The sequence below is a fragment of the Schistocerca nitens genome, chromosome 2 (genome assembly GCF_023898315.1).
Source record: "Schistocerca nitens isolate TAMUIC-IGC-003100 chromosome 2, iqSchNite1.1, whole genome shotgun sequence".
Classification (NCBI taxonomy): domain Eukaryota; kingdom Metazoa; phylum Arthropoda; class Insecta; order Orthoptera; family Acrididae; genus Schistocerca; species Schistocerca nitens.
This window is the reverse complement of record NC_064615.1, coordinates 690,533,040-690,560,548: the sequence shown is the minus strand read 5'-3', so window position 1 is coordinate 690,560,548 and position 27,509 is coordinate 690,533,040. Positions and strand designations below refer to the sequence as shown.

Below are 27,509 nucleotides of genomic sequence, written 5' to 3'. Positions count from 1 at the left end.
TAAACCCGCCCGAGGGCGGGAGTCGGGTGGGCGACGTCCATGGTCTGGGAACAGGATAGAATAGGTAGGATGAGTGGGAGGGGAACGGATAGTGAGTGCATGAGACACCAGAAGCTGGGACCGCCGAACAGAAAGGGGGGGGGGGGGTGATCCCAGCTTCAACCAGGAGACTATCAACAGGGCTAGTAGGGAAGGCACCGGTGGCTAAACGGATACCACGGTGGTGGACTGGATCCAGCACGTGCAGTGTGGAAGGAGCAGCTGAACCATAAACTTGACAACCATAGTCCAAGCGAGACAGAACGAGAGCACGATAAAGACGGAGGAGGAGGGAACGGTCCGCACCCCAAGACGAGTGGGCAAGGAAGCGAAGGACATTGAGTTTACGGAAACATCCTACCTTCAGGAGTCTGATATGGGGCAGCCAAGTGAGCTTGTTGTCGAAAAGAAGACCCAGGAAACGAAACTGTGGGACCACAGGCAATCGTTGTGCAGCGAGATAGAGCTCTGGATCAAGGTGGATCGTAGTACGGCGACAGAAGTGGACCACTCGCGATTTTAAAGGAGAGAATTGAAACCCGTGTGAGAGGGTCCATGCAGAGGCACGCCGTATAGCTACCTGGAGCTGCCGCTGTGCAGATGCCATCGAGGAGGAACTAACCCAAATGCAGAAATCATCCACATACAGGGCAGGGGCGACCAAGGGACCGACAGAGGCCACAAGTCCATTGATAGCAATGAGGAAAAGAAGGACACTCAAGACAGGACCCTGTGGGATGCCCGTCTCCTGGGTCCGTGGAGAACTAAAAGCAGAACCAACTCGAACTCTGAATGACCGATGGATCAGTAACTGGCGGATAAAAATCGGGAGTGGGCCCCGAAGACCCCACTGATGAAGGGTAAGTAAGATGTGATGGCGCCAGGCCGTGTCATAGGCCTTGCGAAGGTCAAAAAACACTGCAACCAAATGGCGGCGCTGGGAAAAAGCCTGCCGAACTGCGGATTCCAAGCGAAGTAAATGATCGATTGAAGACCGTCCCTCTCGAAAGCCACACTGGTAAGGCGACAATAGATCAGGAGATTCGAGGACCCAAGTGAGCCGACGGGCTACCATCCGTTCAAGTAACTTACAAACAACATTGGTCAAACTAATTGGCCGATAGCTGTCAACAGATAGGGGGTTCTTACCAGGCTTAAGGACAGGAACCACGATGCTATCCCTCCACTGAGAAGGGAAGTCACCCTGGAGCCAGATACGGTTAAACACCCGAAGAAGATGTTGCCGTTGTGGAGCACTGAGATGTTGAAGCAGTTGGTTATGAATGGAATCTGGGCCAGGGGCCGTATCATGAGAAGAAGATAGAGCAGAAAGAAATTCCCATTCAGTAATAGGTTCGTTGTAAGATTCTGACTCACAAGGGGTGAAACATAAGGTGGAAGCTTCAGCCAGCTGTTTTTGATGAAGGAAATCAGCTGGATAGGAGGCTGACGCTGACGCCACTGCAAAATGGGTCGCAAGATGTTTTGCAAGAACTAATGGGTCCGTACAAATGCCATCTGGGAGGTGAAGGCCTGGGAGGGTGGACTGCCGATGACAACCTTGGAGAGAACGAAGTGTAGCCCATACCCGTGACAGAGGGACAGTAGAACCAAGGGAAGAAACGAATCGTTCCCAACATATCCGCTTACCCTGTTTCATTAAATAACGGGCTTTAGCACGGAGGTGTTTAAAGGTAGTAAGGCTGGCGACGGATTGGTGCCTCTTAAAGTGTTGCAAAGCTCGACGGCGATCACGGATGGCAATGGCAATGGCCGTACTCCACCACGGGACTTGCCGGCGACGAAATGGTCCAGATGAGCGCGGGACAGCAAGGTTAGCAGCGCGAACAATCGCGTCAGACACGTCACGTAGGACGTCATCAATACAACCCGACAAAGAGGGAGAAAACTCGACCTGTGCAGTGTATAGAGGCCAATCGGCGCGGTGGAAAGACCAACGAGGTAACCTGTCCATCGGGGAGCGGGAAGGGAGCGTGATAATCAACGGGAAATGGTCACTATCACAAAGGTCGTCGTGTGGCGACCAGTGTAATGAAGGGAGAAGAGAGGGAGAAGAAAGAGAAAGATCAATGGCAGAAAAGGTACCATGACCGGCACTGAAATGAGTAGGGGAGCCATCATTAAGAAGGCACAGGTCGTGGTCTGCAATAAATTGGTCTATAAGACGACCTCGTCGAGATGGAAAGGCACTGCCCCACAAAGAATGATGAGCATTAAAATCCCCAAGGAGAAGGAAGGGAGGAGGAAGTTGCTGAAGAAGGGTGGTTAAGGCAGCAGGTGTAAGAGTCCTGTCAGGAGGGAGATAAAGATTGCAAACTGTGACTGCAGAGTCTAAGTGGACCCTAACAGCAACCGCTTCCAGTGTAGTTTGGAGAGGAATCCACGTGCTAGCAATGTCTGTACGGACCAACGTACAAACGCCACCAGAAGCCCGCAAGGGTCCAACACGGAACCCACGGAGGGTCGGTGAGTGAGCATCAGTAAAATGAGATTCCTGGAGAACCACACAAGCTGCAGAGTAGGACGAAAGAAGGGATTGCAATTCCGGAAGGTGACGATAGTATCCATTACAATTCCATTGGAGAACCACAGAACGATGGTTTAAATGAGGGCTGAACACGCTAAATCCAGTCATACCGCCGGGTCCCCACCCGTCACGGACAAGGAGGGGGCGACATCCATGAACGACAAGTCAGAATCCGGTTGTGAAGTCGGGGAAAGGACCTCCGGTGACACCAGAGGCTCTTTGTCCCGGGACTTATGTTTCTTCTTCTTTTCAGGCTGAGATCGAGGAGGGCTGTGTGGCATAAAGGAGCCAGCTGCAGCAAGATCAGGAACAGAAAGAGACCGGGCGACCTGGGGGCCGACAGACCGCGGCTCTCGCGGTCGCCGCGCGGCAGCAGATCTTTGACCTGGAAGGTGCCGGGAAGGGGCATCCCGGGAGAGGCGCCCTTGACCGGCAGACGCCGAAGGAGTGGGACACTTCTCCGGCTGGGAAGGGGAGCAGCGCCCATAGGAGAAGGTGTGGGAGCCGCAGGGGAGGGGGGGAGGAGAGGGGTCCGGGATGGGGGTAAGGAAGGGGGAGGAAGGGGTGAAGATGTAACCAAGGCGTAACTAGATGTCATGGACACAGGGTGCAGTCGGGCATATTTCTTACGGGCCTCTGTGTAGCTTAAACGATCGAGGGACTTATACTCCTGTATCTTTTTTTTCTTTCTTATATACTGGGCAATCTGGTGAACGTGGAGAATGACTACGATGACAATTTACACATACAGGAGGGGGAACACAGGGACTCCCCTCATGAAGTGGACGTCCACAGTCACCACAGAGAGGGTCCTGGGAACAGCGAGAAGACATGTGGCCAAAACGCAAGCACTTAAAACACCTCATAGGAGGGGGGATGTACGGCTTCACATCACAGCGATAGACCATGATCTTAACTTTCTCAGAAAGGGTATCCCCTTCAAAGGCCAGGATAAAGGCACCAGTATCAATAAGATTATCTTTAGGACCCTTCTGAACACGCCGAACAAAGTGAAGACCCCGCCGTCCGAGATTGTCCCGAAGTTCCTCATCAGTTTGAAGGATGAGGTCCCTGTGAAAAATCACACCTTGTACCGTATTTAGAGACTGGTGAGGGGTAATGGACACAGGAATTGTGCCAAGATGGGTACAGGCACGAAGGGCCGCAGATTGGGCAGCTGAAGCAGTTTTTATCAGCAACGAACCCGACCGCATCTTGCTCAGAGAGTCCACTTCGCCAAACTTGTCTTCAATGTGTTCCACAAAGAATAAAGGTTTGACACTGGTGAAAGTATCTCCATCGGTCCTGGTGCAAACTAGATAACGGGGGAAAGGGTTTGCCCCTAGACGACGGGCCTGACCCTCTTCCCAGGGGGTAGCCAAGGAAGGGAAGGCCGAAGGGGCAAGAGAAGCAGCACTTGAGGAATCAGTACCACGCAGAGAGATGGCCGCAGAAGAACAGCCAGAGTTTTGGACCCATATGCGTTTCATCTGCATAGCGTCCGCCCTGATACCACCCACTCCGATCAGGGGCTCTCCTCACGGGCGCCACCCAGCCACAGCAAGGGCCGTCTGGCACGGCGGCCATTGCCGGGAGTTCCGATGCTCCAGGATGACGAGCAACCACTCCAAGGCATGCATGAGGAGGTCACAGCTCAGGTATCAGAAGTGTGATCCCTGTGTGTTCAGGGGGCTCAACCAAAAGGGTACATAGCGACCCCACCACACGGGCTGGCTACCGTGCTGGCTATGCACCCTAGTATCAGACAACGACGTGAAAGAAAAGGTGGAATGTACTAGGAGGGCGCATGTCGGAGACACTAGGTAAGGTGCTCTTCCCCAAATGGCTCACACTACGGAGGAGAAATTTTGTAATGGAGGTCAAACCCCAGAGGGGGACCAAGGAATGCCAAAAGTAGGAGATGATTACGCAACAAAGCCGGAGAGTAAAACCAACAGAACCAGGAGAATAGCTGGGGCTGACATAAGCAAGGACACCAATAGAGGGAGAGGAGAGGGCGAGGGGAAAGGAGCATGGAGAGGAAAGGAGGGGAAGGGAAAGGAAATGCAGCCCGGGAGAGAAAGAAGGCTGCAATGGCTCAGGGCCCCATGCTCGCCACGCACGTATCCACAAAAGAGTTGTGGACCCCCTGGGGGGGCAGATGAAGTTGATTGAGGTGGCCAGCCAAGAGAGCACCTCTGACAGATTCTGGGCAAACCCCAAAGGGGGTGGTGCGCATTTGTCACCAATCAGCAGAAATGAGTGAGGGAACTGCCCAATAAGCTGGAGGAGATCTCCCCTAATGACACTGAATGATGGAGGGATGTGAACAACACAAAGGAAAAAGTCAAGTGAGGAAGGAAACTGTGGACCGCAACAGCTTGAAGCCGAGTAATCAGGGAGATAGGTTCACTATGAAGGGTCATTCCGGATGAGCAGCATGACTCCCCCATGATGTGGAATGCTTTCCTTGGGAGGGCGGGGAGGAGGTCATAGCAGACAGGGAAATGTGAGCTCAAAGCGGTCTTGAGGATGTAATTTTGTTCCCTGGAGCAGAGAACAAGCGGATACTGCAATTCCAAGAGCAGCCAGAAGTCCTCTTTGTTGGATCAAAGGCCGCCGATGTTTCATTGGAGGCAATTCATGATAAGAGAAGGGGAGGAGCGAAAAATTGAAAGGGTGTCACCTTGCCAGCCTTCGAAGACACTCTGCTACATGATGCACAAGCTGGAGGAACCTGCTCCATGAGGTCTACATCTACATGATTACTCTGCCATTCACATTTAAGTGCTTGGCAGAGGGTTCATCGAACCACAATCATACTACCTCCCTAGCATTACACTCCCGAACAGCGCGCGGGAAAAACGAACACCTAAACCTTTCTGTTAGAGCTCTGATTCCTCTTATTTTATTTTGATGATCATTATTACCTATGTAGGTTGGGCTCAACAAAATATTTTCGCATTCGGAAGAGTAAGTTGGTGATTGAAATTTCGTAAATAGATCTCGCCGCGACGAAAAACGTCTTTGCTTTAATGACTTCCATCGCAACTCGCTGCCACACTCTCTCCCCTATTACGTGATAATACAAAACGAGCTGCCCTTTTTTTGCACCCTTTCGATGTCCTCCGTCAATCCCACCTGGTGAGGATCCCACACCGCACAGCAATATTCAAACAGAGCACGAACGAGTGTAGTGTAAGCTGTCTCTTTAGTGGACTTGTTGCATCTTCTAAGTGTCCTGCCAATGAAACGCAACCTTTGGCTCGCCTTCCCCACAATATTATCGATGTGGTCTTTCCAACTGAAGTTGTTCGTAATTTTAACACCCAGGTACTTAGTTGAATTGACAGCCTTGAGAATTGTACTATTTATCGAGTAATCGAATTACAACGGATTTCTTTTGGAACTCATGTGGATCACCTCACACTTTTCGTTATTTAGCGTCAACTGCCACCTGTCACACCATACAGCAATCTTTTTTAAATCGCTTTGCAACTGATACTGGTCTTCAGTTGACCTTACTGGACGGTAAATTACAGCATCATCTGCGAACAACCTAAGAGAACTGCTCAGATTGTCACCCAGGTCATTTATATAGATCAGGAACAGCAGAGGTCCCAGGACGCTTCCCTGGGGAACACCTGATATCAATTCAGTTTTACTCGATGATTTGCCGTCTGTTACTACGAACTGCGACGTTCCTCACAGGAAATCACGAATCCAGTCTACAGGGGCATCAGCATTCTCCTTCTGTTGGTCTGTGGAGTCCAGGGCAGAAAAATGGTTGGTTGTGCACACCGGCGACACAGAAGTCCTCCACCATCTGCACCCTCTTTCCACGTCATCTGTCCCCACACCCTCTGTCTCTTTCCTCCATACCTGCACTCCCTGTTCATCTTCTTCACCCTCTGTCTGTCTCCTGTCTCCTCTCCCCTCTTTTTGTGCACCTCTTCCTCCTGCCTGTCCATCTCCTCTTCCACGTCACACTCTTCATCTCCTCTTTCCCTCTCTCTGTCGACTTTCCCCTCTTCCTCTCTCTGTCAATCTCCTCCTACCTGCCCATATTTGTTCATCTCCTGCTCCCCCCCCCCCTCTCACTGTTTATTCGCTCCTTCCTACCCCACCCAAATAGCAGACTGTTCGTTCCCTTACCTCACCCCCCCCCCCCCCCGTCCCTTCCTAGAGTACTTCTTTGCAGGTAGTAACTAATACATGTCCTTGGTTGAAATCGTTCCAGGGGTTTAGGATGAGCCTTTTATCAATGGCTTTGCCCACGTATCCACCTGTCAAATATATTTCCTGTATATTTCATAGATACTTGTACACATACACATGTATCTCTGGCGAATTTCGCACTGCATTTTCATTTCCAAGCAGGGCAATGTTTATGACGTTGTATCCCCTGAATTGGGTGTCATAATATCACAGTTTTGCATGTACATTCAGTGATGTGTGTCAATAACGTCTTCAAGGTGTGTCGGGAATATACTTAACAGTAAATAAGTAATAAATCAAAATATCGTCATGTCATATATGACAGTTTTACTGCACGAACAGCGTAGTAAGCAATAAACTTTTCTCTTCCATTATTTCGTGGGAATCGTCAGCGAGGAAAAATTTCTAAATAGTTCGAAATTGTGTGTGAAGTTTGTTGCAAAATTGTAAGTGCTCTCATTCTCAAATACCGTTCGTCTGCAGTACGGGTATTCGCGAGTCGTGAGCTGCATTGGTTTTCATCCTCACCCCTTTGATAGGGTCTTACCCCTACAGCGTTTATATCCAGACAGTAAGTGACGTGTACCTAGTATGGTTGAAATCGGTCCAGTGGTTAAGGAGGAGATGCGGAAAATACATACGTGCTACATCCTCTACATATATATATATATAGTGTTACAACAAGGTACGGCCAAACTTTCAGGAAACTTTCCTCACACACAAAGAAAGAAAATATGTTATGTGGGCATGTGTCCGGAAACGCTTACTTTCCATGTTAGAGCTCATTTTATTACTTCTCTTCAAATCACATTAATCATGGAATGGAAACACGCAGCAACAGAACGTACCAGCGTGACTTCAAACACTTTGTTACAGGAAATGTTCAAAATGTCCTCCGTTAGCGAGGATACATGCATCCACCCTCCGTCGCAGGAATCCCTGATGCGCTGATGCAGCCCTGGAGAATGGCGTATTGTATCACAGCAGTTCACAATACGAGCACGAAGAGTCTCTACATTTGGTACCGGGGTTGGGTAGACAAGAGCTTTCAAATGCCCCCATAAATGAAAATCAAGAGGGTTGAGATCAAGAGAGCGTGGAGGCCATGGAATTGGTCCGCCTCTACCAATCCATCGGTCACCGAACCTGTTGAGAAGCGTACGAACACTTCGACTGAAATGTGCAGGAGCTCCATCGTGCATGAACCACATGTTGTGTCGTACTTGTAAAGGCACATGTTCTAGCAGCACAGGTAGAGTATCCCGTATGAAATCATGATAACGTGCTCCATTGAGCGTAGGTGGACGAAACTAAAATGAGCTCTAACATGGAAATTTAGCGTTTCCGGACACATGTCCACATAACATCTTTTCTTTATTTGTGTGTGAGGAATTTTTCGTGAAAGTCTGGCCGTACCCCTTTGTAACACCCTATATAGATTTGTCAAAGAACTTTGAGAGTGCAATACAGGCTTAGGGGAAGTGACGCTGAGTTGACATTCCGTTCAGTGTGAACACACCATTGACGGTAGCGTCACCTGCCGTCACGTTCCGTTCCGTTGAAGTCTAATGTGAATCGGGCTTCAGATAATAGAGAGGCGCCATCGCGCACTGACCTGCAGGCAGTAGTAGCAGAAGTTCTCGAAGGCGACGCAGTGGCCGCCGCAGCCGTCGAGTGCCGCGGAGCCGCCGTGGAGGCCGGCGCTGCCCGGCGAGCTGGCGGGCGTCGTGGGGCGGTCGCGGTCGGAGGCGGCGCGCGACGACCCGGGGGCGCCGGCGGCGGCCGAGGCGTGCGCCTGCTGCGGGGGCGGGCCAGACGACACGCCAACGTGGCCGTGGCCGTGCGCGCCCGGCGCCAGCAGCGCGCTGCTCGGGCCCAGCACTGCGCAGCACAACGACAGCCCTCACCTCATCTCATTTGATTTCTCCTCATCTCTCGTCACGTCACTTCACATAATAGCACTGTGCCTTCCATGTTAGGAGGGGCTGCCGCAAAGTTTAGAGTATGAGCCGAAAACAATTTTTATGTAATTTGTTTTTTGTTTGATTGCGGGTCATTGTCTGCAGTCATAGTTAAACTACATTTTCGTCTGTCATCTCGGAGCTTCCGTGGCGCACAGCGAAGACCTGCTCGCTGCCGCGGCCAGAGACCACGCCTTAGACCGTAGATACTCCAGGGGAAAAATGCTCCTATCGGAGCACTAAAATGCGAATATGCTCCTGTTGAGGTTGACTGAAAAGTGGCGCACCAGCTGTCTCTATCTTCCTCAGCACCTTTAAAAATTTAGGCATGCGAACATACTTGCGACTTTTCAGGACATGCAATTCACGTCTCACTACCACAAGCTCCACTAACAAACTCGCTCACGCCACCCACCACCAATTGCCCATTCTCACTCACTCCAACTCACTGGCATTATCTCTTTGAGTCTCTAGAACTGTCACTGTCTCCTGTCTCACAGCCACAATCGTTTGTTTTGTTGTTCTACTACTACTACTATTACTACTACTACTACTACTACTACTCTCGTCTCCTCTCACTGTCACAGTCTCCCTCTTGCTCTCTCTGACTACTACTAAAATGGCTCTGAGCACTATGGGACTTAACTTCTGAGGTCATCAGTCCCCTAGAACTTAGAACTAGTTAAACCTAACTAACCTAAGGACATCACACACATCCATGCCCGAGGCAGGATTCGAACCTGCGACCGTAGCGGTCACGCGGTTCCAGACTGAAGCGCCTAGAACCGCATGGCCACACCGGCCGGCCTCACTGCTACCATATCATTTATTCCTTCCCACTGTCACTATCTCTCTTACTCGTTGACGTAGACACCGTATCTCATTACAACTGACTCTCGCGCACATCCACCCACCCTCTTTATTCCTGTCTCTCTGTATTGTCTCCTTTACTCTTTTCATAGCCCTCTTCTGCCATTGTGAACTGTGCTCCACTGCCGTCGTGTCACTCTCTTCCTCTAAAAATGCCATCTTCTTCTTTGATCTTCCTATACCACAACCACTGTCTAATATCTTCCAATATTTATTACTTTTCAGTCTTTCCCACTGCCACTGTCTCCTTTCTCAGCATAAAAAAGCGCGAGTATTACTGCATGCCAAAATTTTTGGGAAAATTTTTAAGATGCTGAGGAAGGTAGACTGAGGCAGCTCGTACACCACCTTTTGATCAGAGTCTTATTTTAAACAGAAGCATATTCGCCTTTTCTGTTATCCAACAGGGGCAATTTTCAGCTGGTTCCCTTATTCTCCCTACTGGAGTACGTATGATGATAAGTTTATGGATCAGTAAAATTTTGATAGTTAACTTCTTTGAAATCGAAATATAACAAACACAAGTTTGCACCTCAACCGGATTTTATGTGCACAAAAATTTTGTTTGCGCTTCAGTAAAACAACCTTGCAGTTCCAGAACCCTTCCGATGATAATGGAGATACTGCACAGCGTATTCCTCCATGTTACTTCACTTCATGAACTATGTTTTCGCCTCACACCGAATTTAACATGTGTATTTCACTTGTACAAGGACGGTAACTTTGAACCTCTGTATCTCGGAAATGAATAAATATATGGAGAAAATTTTGAAGATAATTCGAGAATCGGATCTTAGGAAGAATCGTCAAAATTGCCAATATTTGCTGTGCATACCAGTCTTGGAATCCGTGGCTCGGTTTCGGTAGGCCTCTAGATAAACGCCTAGAGAATACACCGTTAAAATTTGAGCAATTTGCTGCGGTTAGTTTGTTTAGATATCCACTGTTGACTGCGAAAAAAGAGTGAAACTTGTTTTTTTGGGTTTTATCAGAACCGCCCATGAATTAAATTGTGCCTCCACATGCCATTTAAGGCTAACTGTAGCCCACGTCTAATCCAAAAAGAACCTACCGATTTTCTGCCTGTGTCTAAGCTGGACGAAGTGTTTAATATTCAAACTTTGACCAACTAACACAATAGAGGAATGACCCCCGGAAAAATCCCGTTTTTGGCGAGGCGTTTCGGAACATATCGGTAGCGCATTGTGAGGTAACGGGCGAGTTGTGGCGCCCTGAAAATATTCAAAGTTCGGAGTTGGCGTGGCCGCACGGGCCGCTCGGCATGCCGGGGCTCGTCAGCAACGGCGTGGTGCCGAACATTAGCCGGAGCAAGAGGGCAGCCCCAGCGCGTGGTCCAGGCCGACCGTGTGGTTGGGAATTCCATGTTGACACTGTGTTGAGGAATGTGCCTTGTGTAGATGAAGTAGATTTGTATGCCGGGAGTGCCGAAGATGGAGGACTTTGTGAAACCACGTCAGACATTTCACAGTTCATGTAGAAATTAATAATAGCCAGAGGAATCAGAATACCTCAAAAAGAAACATGTACATTACTATTATTTGCACGACTATTCTCGTGGTGTAATCAGATTTTAAGTATCTTTATTAGTTTAGTCCTGACTGTAAATTATACAAGTAACACACAGCAAAGAATTTCCAAAATCTAAACAATTCATCCGATTTTGTCGATCGACGTGTCTTTAGAAAGCTATTAGTGCAAACCTAAATTGGTATGAATTAGAGGTATGTAACTTGAACAGTACATGAGTTATTGGAGGTCAAAGTGGCCGATTACTATCGATCGCGTCAGGCCATAAGTACTCCACAGTTATACGAAAAAATTGTAGCAGCCTGCTTATAAATATATATTTATTCGTCTATATCTTTGTTTATATCCGATATCTACTATTCATGAAGAAATTGTTCAAATATTTACCGTGTTTTAGAAAGCACTGAGACTGGTTTGGTTTTATTTTGCTTTAGAGCGCAAAAAACAACTGGGGTCATACACGGCCAGGTAAAAACTACTACACGTCAGTTCCAATGGACACAATAGAAGACACCTAAAAACAGGCACGTAGGAAAAGGGTTAAGAAAGATACCCTACAGAAACGGAAGTCCAAAACTAAAAATTAAGTGGGATTCGCCATATTGCTTTGGCGGACAAAAAGTAATTCGCGGTCGACAGCCCGTGCGTCACTTGCTAAAATGACAGATAAATCAGACGGCAAACCCAAGCGGGAATGCAGACTGTTAGAAAATGGGCATTCCATCAGGAAGTGGCCGACAGTTAAAACTGGGGCGCAGTGTGTACAAAGTGGTGCGTTAGCGCCACTTAGCAAATGACGACGGCTAAAAAGGCAGTGCACAATACGCAGCCGAGTTAAAATAACCTCCTCCCGGCGGGAGGGCCGAGAGGAGGTCGTCCAAGCCACTGGGAGAGGCTTAATAAGCCGAAGCTTATTCCCGTGAAGGGAGGACCATTGGCGATGCCAAAGGGACACCACCTCCTGACAGACGGCTACACAGAGATCATCTGAGGGAATATAGGTACTCGCGGGCTGAGGTACGAGGACTGCAGCCTTGGCAGCAGCGTCAGCAGCCTCGTTTCCTGGCAGACAGACGTGACCAGGGACCCACAGAAACATGACACTGGCTCCACCAAGAGGGAGCAAGTGACAGTTTTCTTGGACCCGCTGCACTAAGGGATGGGCGGTGTACAGCGCACTTAGACTTTGAAGGGCGCTAAATGAGTCTGAGCAGAGGACACAATTGAAAAGGCTGTGTTCGGGGTGTTCTCCGTAGCCTAGAATCATCAAAGGAGGAGGCATAGGATGGTTGGCCACGAATGGCGGACAAACGGCATGCATACCTTGTTGAAGAGAAAGTCACGGCGGTAGGACAGTGGTAGTTCAGCATATAGACTCTCAACTGGGCTGGTGTAAAAGGCGCCTGTGGCCAAACAGGTGCCATGATGGTGGATAGTTTTGAGACGGTAGTAGAGGGATGGGCGTGCAGAGGCATAAACAAAGCACCCATAGTCGAGTTTCTAACGGACAAGGCACCGGTAGAAAGGGAAGAGGGTGGTTCGATCAGCACCCCAGGAAGTACCATTGGGGACACGTGGGACATGGAGGGACTGCGTACAGCGGGCTGCCAGGTAAGATACATGGGAGGACCCAGAGTGTTTCCTATCGACCATGAGCCCCGGGAATTTCGTAGTTTCAACGAACGGAAGAGCAACAGGCGAGATGTAAATCTGGTGGGAGGAACCACTTGCGTCGAACATGTTTGTTAGAGGTTAATTGCTACAAATAACTGTACTAAAAACTGCTACATAACTCTTTCGTGAATACTGACTGCATGATTGTTAATTTTATTCCTCTTCTTTGTTTAGGACTCGACGGTTTGATGTCCGTGTCTGAAGCTTATCATGTAGTTGTTAAAACGGAGAAAAAAGGTTAAGTAAATGCATGCAGTTGTTGAAATGCTGATTCGCCATGACATTTAATGACAATTAGTGCCTTAAAAGCAGTGAAAACTGTGAAGGTACTTCGATTAGAACAAAAAGAATTGCTTACTAGACGGAATGGTTTACACGCTACTGAAAATGCTCAGTTATGCTTCCATTACGAAACTTTATTCCCACAAAGATTTAAATTTTCGCGTGGATGACGCTGTAACACTTTTGGTAAGAGAAACCACACTGTACGAAAAAGTTTGCGCTCAACCACATGGAAACAGCCGACCAGCTAAAAAGGGTAACCACGGCTGATATTAAACCATGTCATGCTGTAGAAAAGAATTTGGTACAGTGAAGTATTCTCAAATGGAAGTCACACTGCAATCAGCTTAAGATGATGAGACTAATATTTCTTACCATTTGAATGCAAACTTAACAGCTGTTGGAAATTCACCATTAAAATTTCAACAAACTGGCGCGTGGGATACAAAAGGCTATGCAAAGCGAAAAATACATCAAGGTGCAGTTATTAAAAAAATTGCAGCAGTTGGAGGATTTGGTCCCAGTGAACCGGAGCAACCATGCAGATTACACCGAGCTGATCCATGAATTAAAGGAAAAATTAAGTACATCAGGTAATGAGAAAATTCTAATTTTAATCTTAGTCCCCCAAATGTAGCGTATCAAAAAGCCATGGAAGAATTGTGTGTTCCACAAAGAATGGTAAGAAAGGCTAGATAGTTAAAAGCTGAACAGGAAGTATCGGCACAGCTCGAAGGTAAATGTGGGAAAAACCTTTCTGAGGTTGTGAGGGCAAGAGGCAGATTATTTTTATGATGAATAGATGGAGAAAAGGTTCATAAACAGAAGTACTTATTACTGAGCAACTTCAATGTTTGTTACTTAGTGAAATAAAAATGCACCGGGAACTGGATTTTCCAAATTTTGTGAATTAAGGCCAAAGTGGTATGTGACTGTAGGTGCAGCTGGTTCACATACAGTTTGCGTCTGCACAATTTGAGACTAATGTTGGAACACAGTCCAATAAAGGATTATAAAATTTCATTGAGCAAAACTAACTGTAATTTGGTAAAGGACTGCATGCTTCATTGCTGTGAAGTATGTCCAGGAACAGAAGATCTAAATGAATATTATTCCTTTATTGTCCAAGATGCAGTTCATACCCAAGATACGTTACATCCATTTGTCACATACTACAATGATAATGAACTAAAAAGCGTAAGCTACTGCACAATCAGTGATTGCCTCAGACATGATACAGTTTCAGTGCATGTGTTTTTAACTAACTTTATCAAATCCCTGCCGTGCACTTTCACAGAAATTAAGCATATTCATCATTTTAATGATGGTTCTGCTGCCCAGTACAAAACTTTTAAGAACTCCCTAAATCTTCGCCATCATCAAAAAGATTTTGGCATTACTGTAGAATGGAATTTTTTCGGAACAAGCCATGGGAAGTCACCATGTGATGGTATTAGGGGCACAGTTAAGCGTTTAGCAGCAAGAGCTATCGTTCAGCGTCAAATTGAAAATCGAATCTTGGCCCAACTGGTCTGTCTGCATATTGCAAAGCAAATGTGCATGACAATTTATATCAAAAAATAGCAAATGTTGACCGAAATGCTAAAATTACTTCTACACATGTTGCCATTACTGACCTACAACATTGCCAGTACGTTGCTTGTACATATGATGGAAAATTTTGGATAGGTGGTATCTGTGAAGTTTCATATGAAGAAAAAGATCGTCATGGAGCTATTCGATCATTTCATTTGCCTGTTACGCGAGACATTTGCTGGATTCCAGAGCAACAGATAATTGCAGCCATTCCAGTTCCAGCTGCATCAATGATGATGGGGCGGCAATGTTTGGATTCTCAAGTCTACAAATTTTGTATGAATGCCTCTTTGGTCGTGCGACACGTCCAAGCGGTAGTCAAGCTCGTTCCATACCTGATGTCGCAACATCCTGGCAATAGCCATCACAGCAGCACTGTTGTTTTCTTCTAGATGTTCTAGCGTTCTTGACTGTAGGGATACGTAAACACTGTCAATGTACCAAAGGCGTTGGGTCAGGCGATCCGTGGGAGAGGGGTAGGGGGCCAAAGAAACAGCTACATCTCCACCACTACGTCAAATTCAGCTATGCGAAAGATAGTTGTTTAGGTAGTACGAATATCGATGCTCTAATAACGGGGATCCCCGTCTGCTACCAAGGTAAAATTCTCGGAAACAACAGCCAGTTGTGCAAACACCTACAACATATGAAGATAAGAGGTAACCGTCAGTCTTCTCACAGCAGGAAAACGGCCAATACAGCTTCGTCTGTGGCACTGCACGGAAAACATTAACCTTCAGCGAATCTCTTTCATGCGCCAACGTTCCATGAGGATTTTCAGTGCTCCACACTCTCACGCTGTGACTGTTAACCTTTCCAGATAAATGTAGGTTGCTAAGCCACTGAATATCAGCATAGAGGAGAAATGTTTGTTCTCAAGCGGTCCCTGCTTTGTGACGGAAAGCTGAAAGCACAGACTGTAATCTTCCGATTTTAATTGCTGCACGAGCTGCAGACGGTACGGATTGAAACTTAACCGTCGTCGCAAGATCTTAAATACAGTTTGCTGCTGCATTCCAAGTTAGTAGGTGGCGCGGGTCGTTGATTCACCAGCACGGTTGCATCTGTCACACTTGTTCGACCGGTACTTTTCTGTTTAAAGAGAGAAGCAGTAGCCCAAATTGTCAACAGCAACGCACAGTGCTCTGTTTACACGGCGGTTCTTTTCCAAGGCTGTTTCAAGTTGCACGTTGCACTGCTGTAACAGATAAACATCTCCCATTTTCCAACACACAAAAACGCACCATTTTGTCAATGCACTGAATTCGTAATGTCAACTGGTGGGCATAATGCAAACTCAACGAGTTGAAGTTCTGTTTACGCATCGATCGTATTTGTGGATGTAATATTTTGGAAAACATAGAACTCTGCCAGCGAGTGAATCTTTTATAATAGCCTCGTATATTTCGGGGCAACAAAATTGTGCACAAGATTTCAGGATTGTAATGAAGAAACCTCTTCTGAAAATCCTACAGCTAAGATGAAGTGAACAGTATTGCAGAAGTCGCCTGCAAAAAGGAAGTCGCCGCTAGTCAGCTTATCGAGATGTTGGTTTCAGTGTAATGACGTAACGTGCGGTCTACATACTCTGTCGTGTACGGTCCATGCATTCGCAGCGCCGAGCGGCGCGTGAGAGAAATTAGGCGACGTAGGCCTATTGGTCCGTGGACTTCCTTTCACCTGTTTGTTGGTGTGTCTGGATAAATTTCTTACATCTACAACTACATAGCACTCCGCAAACAACATAACGGTCCATTACGGGAGGTACTTCTGGTACGACCAAGTGCTCCTCCCCCCCCCCCCCCCCGTCCTCCTCACTGTTCCACTCACGAATGGCGCGTGGAAAGAATTACTGTCGCTAAGCCTCTGTATTAGCTCTAATATCTCTAATTTTCGCGTCGTGGTCATTTCGCGAGATGAATGTGGGAGGAAGCAATATATTGTTCGATTCTTCAAGATGAGTACCCTCTCCAAATGTCAACATTAATCCTCTCCGCGATGCACAACGCCTCTCTTGTAACGTCTGCCGTTGGAGTTTGTTGAGCATCTTTGTAACGTTCTCGCACCGATTAAACGATCCCGTGACGAAACGCGCCGCACATCCGTTGGATTACCTCTCTCCCCCTCTCTCCTTCCCCGCCCCTCCCCCCCCCCCCCCCCCTATGAGTCCTACCTGGTAAGGATTCTAGATTGATGACCCGTACTGCCGTACTGAAGAATCTGTCGAACAAGCGCCTTGTAAGCCTTACGGTGCTACACATGTAAAATCACTACAAATAAGGGTCGCCACCCTCGCTTTGAGACGCGAGGCGGGGTTAAATTTCTACAACTCCTATGTGCGTGACAGCTACCGGTATCTGACTGCTTTCAAGCAAGGTTCCGAAATGCGACCAATGCAAAACGAGCACGAGCACCCCAAAGAGCCACTACCAACGTCATTCATCGGTTTCGACCAGTGCTCTATAAAGACGGGATCATAGTTGAGGGGACAAGAGTGACTTAAATAATTATGGACCAATCTTCACTGCTGACTTCATTTTCTAAACTATTCGAAAAGTTATCTATTCAAGAGTAGTCTCGCATTTAAGTGAAAATAATTTTCACAGCATGTCACAGTTCGGATTCCGGAAGGGTTACTTGACTGAGAATGCTATATACATATTTACCCATCAAATAGTACAAGCCCTAAATAACAAATTGTGACCAGTTGGTATTTTATGTGATCTTTCCAAGGTATTTGACTGTGTGGGTCATGTCACACTCTTAGAAAAACTCAGGTTTTACGAAATTTAAGACTATACACACAGTTCGTTTGAATCATACTTAACGAACAAAAATGGCTCTGAGCACTATGGGACTCAACTGCTGAGGTCATAAGTCCCCTAGAACTTAGAACTACTTAAACCTAACTAACCTAAGGACAACACACACATCCATGCCCGAGGCAGGATTCGAACCTGCGACCGTAGCGGTCGCGCGGTTCCAGACTGTAGCGCCAGAACCGCTCGGCCACCAGCGGCCGGCACTTAACGAACAGAAAGCAAAATGTTGTGCTGAATAACACAAATAATGTTGGGAGGGTGGTAAATTCTAGTGAATGGGGACTTATCACAAAGGGAGTCCCACAGGGTTCAATTTTGGGTCCTCAGCTGTTCCTTATTCAGGTGAATGACCTCTCACTTAACGTTCAGCAAGCAGAACTAGTACTTTTTGCAGATGACACGAGTGTTATAATAAATCCCATTCCAGAAGAAGCAGCTGAATATATTGTTGAGGATGTCTTTCAAAGAATTATTATTAAGTGGATCTCAGAAAACGGACTCTCCCTTAATATAAAAAAAAGAAAAAAACGCACTACATCCAGTTCTGTACACCGAATAGAGTCATACCGACAATTGATGTAGCACATGAACAGGGCGCAGTTAACAGGGTAGATTTCTCCAATTTTTTTGGATCTTCAAATTGAGGACAACTTTAACTGGAAAAACATTTACTGAGCTTCTCAAACAATTAAGTTCAGCGAACGCTCTTCGTATAATCGCTAGTGTTGGTAATAAACAGATCAGCCTCCTAACGTACTTTACATATTTCCACTCAATAATGTATCATGGAATAGTTGTCTGGGGTAGCTCACCACTTAGACATAAAGCATTGATTGCACAAAAGAGGGCAGTGAGAATAATTAGTGGTGTTCACCCAAGGACGTCGTGTAGGCACCTGTTCAAAGAATTAGGTATTTTAACTGCACCATCAGAGTACATATATTCGCTAATGAAATTCGTTATAAATAATCCATCTCAATTCGCGAAGAACAGTGATGTTCATACGTACAACACTAGAGGAAAAAATGACCTTTCGTATCCGTTATTGAAGCCGTCAGTTGCTCAAAAAGGAGTACATTATTCAGCAACAAAAAATCTTTCATCATTTGCCCAACAACATGAAAGTGTCTGGCAGGTAGCGGATCAAGTTTTAAATTTAACTTAAAATCATGTCTTTTGGACAACTTCTATTCCATGGACGAGTTTCTGTTTCAGAACTGGTAAAAAAAAATATACCCCTAAATGTAGTTGCATGTGTACAACTAAAATTTTCAGTAATATTAATATTAGCACTATTCGCGCGCGTACGCGCGCGTGTGCGTGATCTGGGTTGTTCCACATCATATCGATAAAATAATCGTGTAAATGATCTATGGAACATGACATAACTAAAGTCAAAACACATGGACACACGCATGAACTCCACACTTCAATATCGGAGAAAAATGGAGTTCATCAACTTCTAATATCCCTCATCAAATTCTGCTTCGTTCGTTAAGCAACCCCTCCTGCTAGCTAATGGCTGATCCCTCTTCCTGCACAGTAGCCCTACTCCCAGTAGAGACCAGTGGTTCACCACCATTTTCGCGATCATCACCCTTAAGAACCAACAGATATTAACCTACCTCCCCCCCCCCCTCCCTCTCGCCATGACCAACATTAGTACATAACTACACATTGGACTGAAAAACAATTATCTCTAAACACTTCCATTTTTAAAAAACGACAGATGATAAATTATAGTTTTTTGTAGGTGTTTGTTAAATCACGAACCAATAAAACACAGACTATGAGACTATCGGTACCGCGTTTCTCTATTGTCATTTTTAAAGAATTCTGAAGGAATTCTCTGTGCACTACGCGTGTTATTCAAAACTACTTCTAACGAAAGAAAGCTAACTATCCACATCGAGGGTAGGTATTCATTACAAAACATGCTTCCTCTGCACCAATCCTCTCCCTAGCGACAGTTGCTTCCTACACATCCTGAACCCTCCATTTAAATCCAACCAAATTAATATGTGTACACTATTTTTTAGGCCTACTGTTCGTAAATTATTTGATTGGTGGACTCCTTACTTCTGGTCTCGCAGAAATTGGAAGACTGCAGGCTGCCAATGTTTCGTGTCTGACCAATGCCAATAATAATAATAATAATAATAATAACACAGAACAGGCCTTACAGCAGTATAGTAGCCATTACCATATTAAGCGTTACGAAACAGAATTAACCCCTTTGTTTTTACCCCTCAGGAAATTATATTTTACCCGCCAGGGGATACTTATCGTCATTGCATCAGACAGCATCAGCTGACTTGGGAACAGGCGAACAGCTGAGCCAGCGACTATGCTGGCGCACGGGAACGCAATCTTGAATTCATCTACATCATACTCCGCAAGCCACCTAACTAACCTAAGGACATCACACACATCCATGCCCGAGGCAGGATTCGAACCTGCGACCGTAGCGGTCGCGCGGTTCCAGACTAGCGACTAGAACCGCTGCCCACTCCGGCCGGCCCCATTCTTTTCTTAATATTATATAGTCTATAATTTTGTTTCGGAAAAAGCTATCGTATTTTGTATTCTTTATGGTCTTAACGCATTTGTCTACAAATAAGCGCAGCCGGGACGTATCTGTACACGGCGTCGCCACAGATTTAAGGCGCGCGCCGCGACAGGCCCGGTACTACGTTGTGAAACAGCCTGTAGAAGCGCCTTGTGACGAAGCTGGGTAGGCCGAGTGGGGACTCGCTCGCTCACTCGCTCGCTCTTCAATTTACCAACAGACTATATCGTGCAGGCATACAGGCCCTCCCAGTAAGGTAGCGTAATGCCATCCCATTGGACGCAGATCATGTTGAAAAGTAGGGTTCTGTGGTCAAAAGAGAGGGGAACAATTTTGTGTACTGGAATAGTGCTTTAATAGCAAAAAAGTGTGTTGCATTACTTATTGAGCGCCCGTCATACCTTTCGGAACATATTGTACACTGACATAGCATTTACGAAAACGTGTGCTCCGGGCAGCGGAGAGGACACGTACCGTCTAGCGGCTGCTCGTAGAGGTGGTGGTGCCTGGCCGGCGCCGGCTGGTGGTTGAGGTCCAGCGGGTGCAGCCAAGGACCGCCGCCGCGCCGGCTGCTCGCCGACGAGCTGTTGGTCGAGCCAGACTCGCGGCACTCCAGACCAGACACCCACGGGTTCCTGCCAAACCAACAACACGACTGCTGCGTCACACCTCGCGTCTAATGTTGCAAGACTACACTAATGCAGCAAGCGCGCTGCGAGCTTGAAGAGAGCACACATCAGACATACGCAGCGAGGTATTCCTCCAATTCTGAACATACACACATCAAAAAAGTTTTACATCACCTCGCTTCCGAGAGATCCTGGACCTGTACAGAAAATTGGAATAGTGATCAACATAAAGAACATAAAGATCATTTCCGCCCTTTTTATTGCTCATGAAAACCACACATTGCATGTTGTACCACCGTACAGCGAGACCTTCAGAGATGGTGGTCCACACTGCTGTACGCACCGGTACCTCTAGTACCCAGTAGCACGCCCTCTTGCATTGATGCATGCCTGTATTCGTCGAGGCATACTATCTTCAAGTTCATCAAGGCACTGTTGGTCCGCATTGTCCCACTCCTCTATGGCGGTTCCGCGTAGATCCCTCAGAGTGGTTAGTGGGTCACGTCGTCCATAAACAGCCCTTTTCAATGTATCCCAGGCATGTTCCACAGCGTTCATGTCTGGAGAACATGCTGGCCCCTCTAGTCGAGCGATGTCATTATCCTGAAGGAGGCCGGCCGCGGTGGTCTAGCGGTTCTGGCGCTGCAGTCCGGAACCGCGGGACTGCTACGGTCGCAGGTTCGAATCCTGCCTCGGGCATGGGTGTGTGTGATGTCCTTAGGTTAGTTAGGTTTAAGTAGTTCTAAGTTCTAGGGGACTTACGACCTAAGATGTTGAGTCCCATAGTGTTCAGAGCCATTTGAACCATTTTTTTTATCCTGAAGGAAGTCATTCACAACACGTGCAAGATGGGGGGGGGGGGCGGGAATTGTCGTGATGAAGCCAAAATGCTGCCGATATGGTTGCACTATCGGTCGGAGGATGGCATTCACATATTTTACTGCCTTCCATGACCACCAGTGGCGTACGTAGGCCCCACATAATGCCGCCCCAAAACAACAGGGAACCTCCACCTTGCTGCACTCGCTGGACAGTGTGTGTATGGCGTTCACCCTGACCGGGTTGCCTCCAAACGCGTCACCGACAATTGTCTGGTTGAAGGCATATGAGACACTCATCGGTGAAGAGAACGTGATGCCAATCCTGAGCGGTCCATTCGGCATGTTGTTGAGCCCATCTGTACCGCGCTGCATGGTGTCGTGGTTGCAAAGGTGGACCTCGCCATGGCCGTCGGGAGTGAAGTCCCGCATCATGCAGCCTGTTGCGCACAGTTTGAGTCTTAACACGACGCCATGTGACTGCACGAAAAGCATTATTCAACATGGTGGCGTTGCTGTCAGGGTTCATCAGAGCGCTCATCCACTACAGTAGTAGCCCTTGGGCGGGCTGAGCGAGGCATGTCATCGGCAGTTCCTGTCTTTCTGTATTTCCTCCATGTCCGAACAATATCGCTTTGGTTCACTCCGAGACCCCTGGACACTTCCCTTGTTGAGAGCCCTTCCTGGGACGAAGTAACAATACGAACGCGATCGAGCCGCGGTACTAACCCTCTAGGTTCAAATGGTTCAAATGGCTGTGAGCACTATGGGACTCAACTGCTGAGGTCATTAGTCCCCTAGAACTTAGAACTAGTTAAACCAAACTAACCTAAGGACATCACAAACATCCATGCCCGAGGCAGGATTCGAACCTGCGACCGTAGCGGTCTTGCGGTTCCAGACTGCAGCGCCTTTAACCGCACGGCCACTTCGGCCGGCAACCCTCTAGGCATGGTTGAACTACGGACAGCATGAGCCGTGTACCTCCTTCTTGGTGGAATGACTGGAACTGATCGGCTGTCGGACCCTCTCCGTGTAATAGGCGCTGCTCATGCATCGTTGTTTACATCTTTGGGCGGGTTTATTGACATCTCTGAACAGTCAAAGGGACTGTGCCTGTGATACAATATCCACAGTCGACGTCTATCTTCAGGAGTTCTGAGAATCGGAGTGATGCAAAACTTTTGATATGTGTATATAGTGCCGATTTAACAGTCAGGCTTAGAGCTGCAAGCTACTGGCTACGGAGAAGCGGAGGTGAGGCATATCGCTGGGGATCAGCGCACGAATATACATATGTTGGACAAAAATGTGGAAACGCCATGAGAAATGCATGCTTGAACATAAACGCAGATGATAGCCAAGCCTGCAGGTTGCGCTGTTTTATTTGACCACGAACGCACCTGTGCAGTGCCCTCAATACGTTGCAGGTGCACTCGTGGTCAGAAGAGCGTTATATGTAGTTCAGAGTGCATTACGTTGGAGCTAAATAAATTCGAACGTGAGCAAATTGTTGATGCTCCTACGGTGGGTGCTTCCGTAACCAGTGGCGGTTCTTCAGTATAAATTATGGGTGCTGACAAATTTTTTGGATTTAGTTAAATTTGAGAGTGTGAAGTTAATAACATTTGATGTATAGCAGTTACGCATATCGACAAGTTAATACAACGACAGCCACTGACAACAACAACAACAACAACAACCACAATTATAAAATGCGTAACTTATCTGACGAAGGAAAGAAGTGTTTTGTGGAATTTTGTTGTTTTGTACATAATTAAGTACAGTTTAGGGCAATGACGAAATAATGTGTAAGCTTTCGCAACTCTCCAATTCGCATTTTTGTGTAAGTGAGAGTTTTCTTGCTTTTCGATTTTTTCGCATGAAAGTACGAGTTCCCTAATGGATGTATTGGTTCACAAATGTACTTCCGGGCCGAGAATCATATTCTTACGCCGCACCCACACGACAACTTGCGTTAACTGTACACTCCCTTGTTAAATGTTCGCTTGTAGTAACACGTATTCGATTTGTCACTCTCTCAATCAAATGATATCTTCTCGGAGGCCCTAGTTCCTTTGCGGCTAACTTTTATTGGTAACTTACTTCTCTGTTACCTGAATGAGATTTTCACCCTGCAGCGGAGCGTGCGCTGATATGAAACTTCCTGGCAGATTAAAGCTGTGTGCCGGACAGACACACTAACTCGGGAGATTTGCCTTTTGCTGGCAAGTGCTATACCGGCTGGACTACCAAAATACGACTCACGACCCGTCCACACAGCTTTACTTTTCTGTTGGCATTTAAAATAGATTCAACAGTGTTTAGACTGGACATGAAAGCCGATTCCCGCTCAGAAAATAACCAACTCCAAACACCAAGTACCGTTTGTGGAAATGATTAAGGTCAACCAATGTCTACCAACATGGTCAGATCACTCTAAAACAAATGTGGCACTGAGCCCCACAAGGGCCTAAAGCACACCGCCGTCGACCCCACATTTAAGTGGATATCAGGGAAACAATTTTTGTATATACAATGTGGGCCTCACCATAAGAACAAAAGATTTCGCAAACATGAATAAATGTTACAATCTCAAATCGACGGTTATGTGCTTTAGGCCCTTATGATTCTCAGCACCTCAAATGGATTACTGCATGATAAAGTTCACAATTAATATTCTACAACTCATTCAGAAACCCACAAAATAGTTTTACTGTCAATACAACTGCAACATATACTGACTTCTGATGTAATTTTACTACAGTATGTAGTGAGTAAATCATCACATCTGAAGAGTGCACTATCATCTAGCACGATTTATACCGAGCGAACGGGAATAAAAGTCCGCCGCGGTGTGCTACCGCCTGGTGGCATGGACGTAAACTTCTAATTGAGTGCACACCGTGAACCGTACACGTTATCAAATCCGTATGTACACTCCTGGAAATTGAAATAAGAACACCGTGAATTCATTGTCCCAGGAAGGGGAAACGTTATTGACACATTCCTGGGGTCAGATACATCACATGATCACACTGACAGAACCACAGGCACATAGACACAGGCAACAGAGCATGCACAATGTCGGCACTAGTACAGTGTATATCCACCTTTCGCAGCAATGCAGGCTGCTATTCTCCCATGGAGACGATCGTAGAGATGCTGGATGTAGTCCTGTGGAACGGCTTGCCATGCCATTTCCACCTGGCGCCTCAGTTGGACCAGCGTTCGTGCTGGACGTGCAGACTGCGTGAGACGACACTTCATCCAGTCCCAAACATGCTCAATGGGGGACAGATCCGGAGATCTTGCTGGCCAGGGTAGTTGACTTACACCTTCTAGAGCACGTTGGGTGGCACGGGATACATGCGGACGTGCATTGTCCTGTTGGAACAGCAAGTTCACTTGCCGGTCTAGGAATGGTAGAACGATGGGTTAGATGGCGGTTTGGATGTACTGTGCACTATTCAGTGTCCCCTCGACGATCACCAGTGGTGTACGGCCAGTGTAGGAGATCGCTCCCCACACCATGATGCCGGGTGTTGGCCCTGTGTGCCTCGGTCGTATGCAGTCCTGATTGTGGCGCTCACCTGCACGGCGCCAAACACGCATACGACCATCATTGGCACCAAGGCAGAAGCGACTCTCATCGCTGAAGACGACACGTCTCCATTCGTCCCTCCATTCACGCCTGTCGCGACACCACTGGAGGCGGGCTGCACGATGTTGGGGCGTGAGCGGAAGACGGCCTAACGGTGTGCGGGACCGTAGCCCAGCTTCATGGAAACGGTTGCGAATGGTCCTCGCCGATACCCCAGGAGCAACAGTGTCCCAAATTTGCTGGGAAGTGGCGGTGCGGTCCCCTGCGGCACTGCGTAGGATCCTACGGTCTTGGCGTGCATCCGTGCGTCACTGCGGTCCGGTCCCAGGTCGACGGGCACGTGCACCTTCCGCCGACCACTGGCGACAACATCGATGTACTGTGGAGACCTCACGCCCCACGTGTTGAGCAATTCGGTGGTATGTCCACCCGGCCTCCCGCATGCCCACTATACGCCCTCGCTCAAAGTCCGTCAACTGCACATACGGTTCACGTCCACGCTGTCGCGACATGCTACCAGTGTTAAAGACTGCGATGGAGCTCCGTATGCCACGGCAAACTGGCTGACACTGACGGCGGCGGTGCACAAATGCTGCGCAGCTAGCGCCATTCGACGTCCAACACCGCGGTTCCTGGTGTGTCCACTGTGCCGTGCGTGTGATCATTGCTTGTACAGTTCTCTCGCAGTGTCCAGAGCAAGTATGGTGGGTCTGACACACCGGTGTCAATGTGTTCTTTTTTCCATTTCCAGGAGTGTATTTGGCCCATAAGACAATTACGTCATGCGAGTTGCGCAAGCGCAAAAGCTCCTTAAAACATGCATAACTGAAGGTGCTCACGACCCTGATGCCAAGTTTGGTTGGCTCTAAGCACTATGGGTCTTAACATCTGAGGTCAGCAGTCCCCTAGATTTAGTACTACTTAAACCTAACCAACCTAAGGATATCACACACATCCAAGCCCGAGGCAGGATTCGAACCTGTGGCCGTAGCAGCAGCGCGGTTCCGGACTGAAGCGCCTAGAGCCGCTCGGCCACAGCGGCCGGTGTTGCCAAGTTTCACAGAGTCAGTAGAGCAGTAGTGCGGTAGATGTAAGTGCCGTGTCTTTCAGACAGCAGCATCTACGTTACGTTTAACAGCATTCAAAGAAAAATAACCAATAAATTCGTAAGACGTCACACAATAGCCGCCACTGTCCGTAACCGAGGTAGCCCAAGTGTTCGATGTTTCAAGAGGCACTGTACCGTAGATTTGTAACTTATACAGGGAAAGTGGAAATATGTCATCCGCTAAGTCACAACGAGGACAAAATGTGTGTTCAAAGATCGAGATTGACTGTCACTGAAGAGAATTCTGACGAAAAGTAAGACGACGACTTCTGCAAAAGTCACTGCAGAAATCAATGTCGCACTTTCAAACCCTGTTAGCACCAGAACACAAAGGGAGGTGCGTCAGAAGGAATTTTTTGTGGGCGAGCTGGAATTCCAAAACCGCTCATCAGTGACGCAAAAGCAAGTAGCAGAAAAACGTGCCGAACCCATAAAACCTGTGCTATGGAGCATTGGAAGAATGTCATTTGGCCAGATGACTGTTGCTGCCACTGTTTCGAAGTTCTGGCCAAGTTTGCGTCCCAAGAGCGAAACATGGCGGGGGTTCGGTGGTGATTTTGGCAGCCGTATCGTGGTATTCCATGGGCTCCATGGTTACTCTGCAGGGTCGCATTACTTCCAAGGATTGTGTGACCATTTTGGATGTTCAGGTTCATCCCATGGTAAAATTGTTCCCCAATGGCGACACTGTGTTCCAAGACGACGTGGCTCCTGTTCACAAATCTCGCATCATCCACGACTGGTTTTGTGAGCACGAGGATGGACTGTCACGTCTACTCTCGCCACTGGCCACCAGATCTCAATATTACTGAGCCTGTGTGGTCCACTTTTGCGAGAAGGGTGTGTGATCGCTATCCAACTCCATCATCACTACCTGAACTTGTCACTATTTTGCAGTAAGAATGGTATAAGATTCCTTTGAAAACCGTAAAGAAACTGTATCCTTTACGAGAAGACATGAAACTGTTTCGGATGCCAAATGGTTTCCTAAACTGTATTACGATATAGTAATCCGTTTTTTTTTTTTTGTTTCCATATTTTTGCCCAAATCCTGTAGTTTCACTAATACCCTGGAGACAGGAATGTGAGGAAGGGGCTGGCCATCATGTTTGTGATCTCTTTCTATACATTCCTGGAAAAAAAATGAAACGGTAGTATGTTATTCCAAATAGCTACATAATTATTCAGTAGGGCGACATGGGCTTTATACTTCCTATTTGTAC

General features: G+C 47.3%; 1 protein-coding gene across 1 annotated transcript in view; it reads right to left on the bottom strand.

Annotated features, from left to right (window-relative positions):
- The window catches only part of LOC126235263 (uncharacterized), a 606,153-nt gene that overhangs the window by 36,461 nt on the left and 542,183 nt on the right, over positions 1 to 27,509 (bottom strand). The window contains exons 4-5 of the mRNA XM_049943993.1: positions 20,602 to 20,762; positions 8,421 to 8,686 (exon numbers count right to left, since the gene is read on the bottom strand). Of these exons, the coding sequence (XP_049799950.1) occupies positions 8,421 to 8,686; positions 20,602 to 20,762 (427 nt within the window). The remainder of the gene's footprint in view (positions 1 to 8,420; positions 8,687 to 20,601; positions 20,763 to 27,509) is intronic.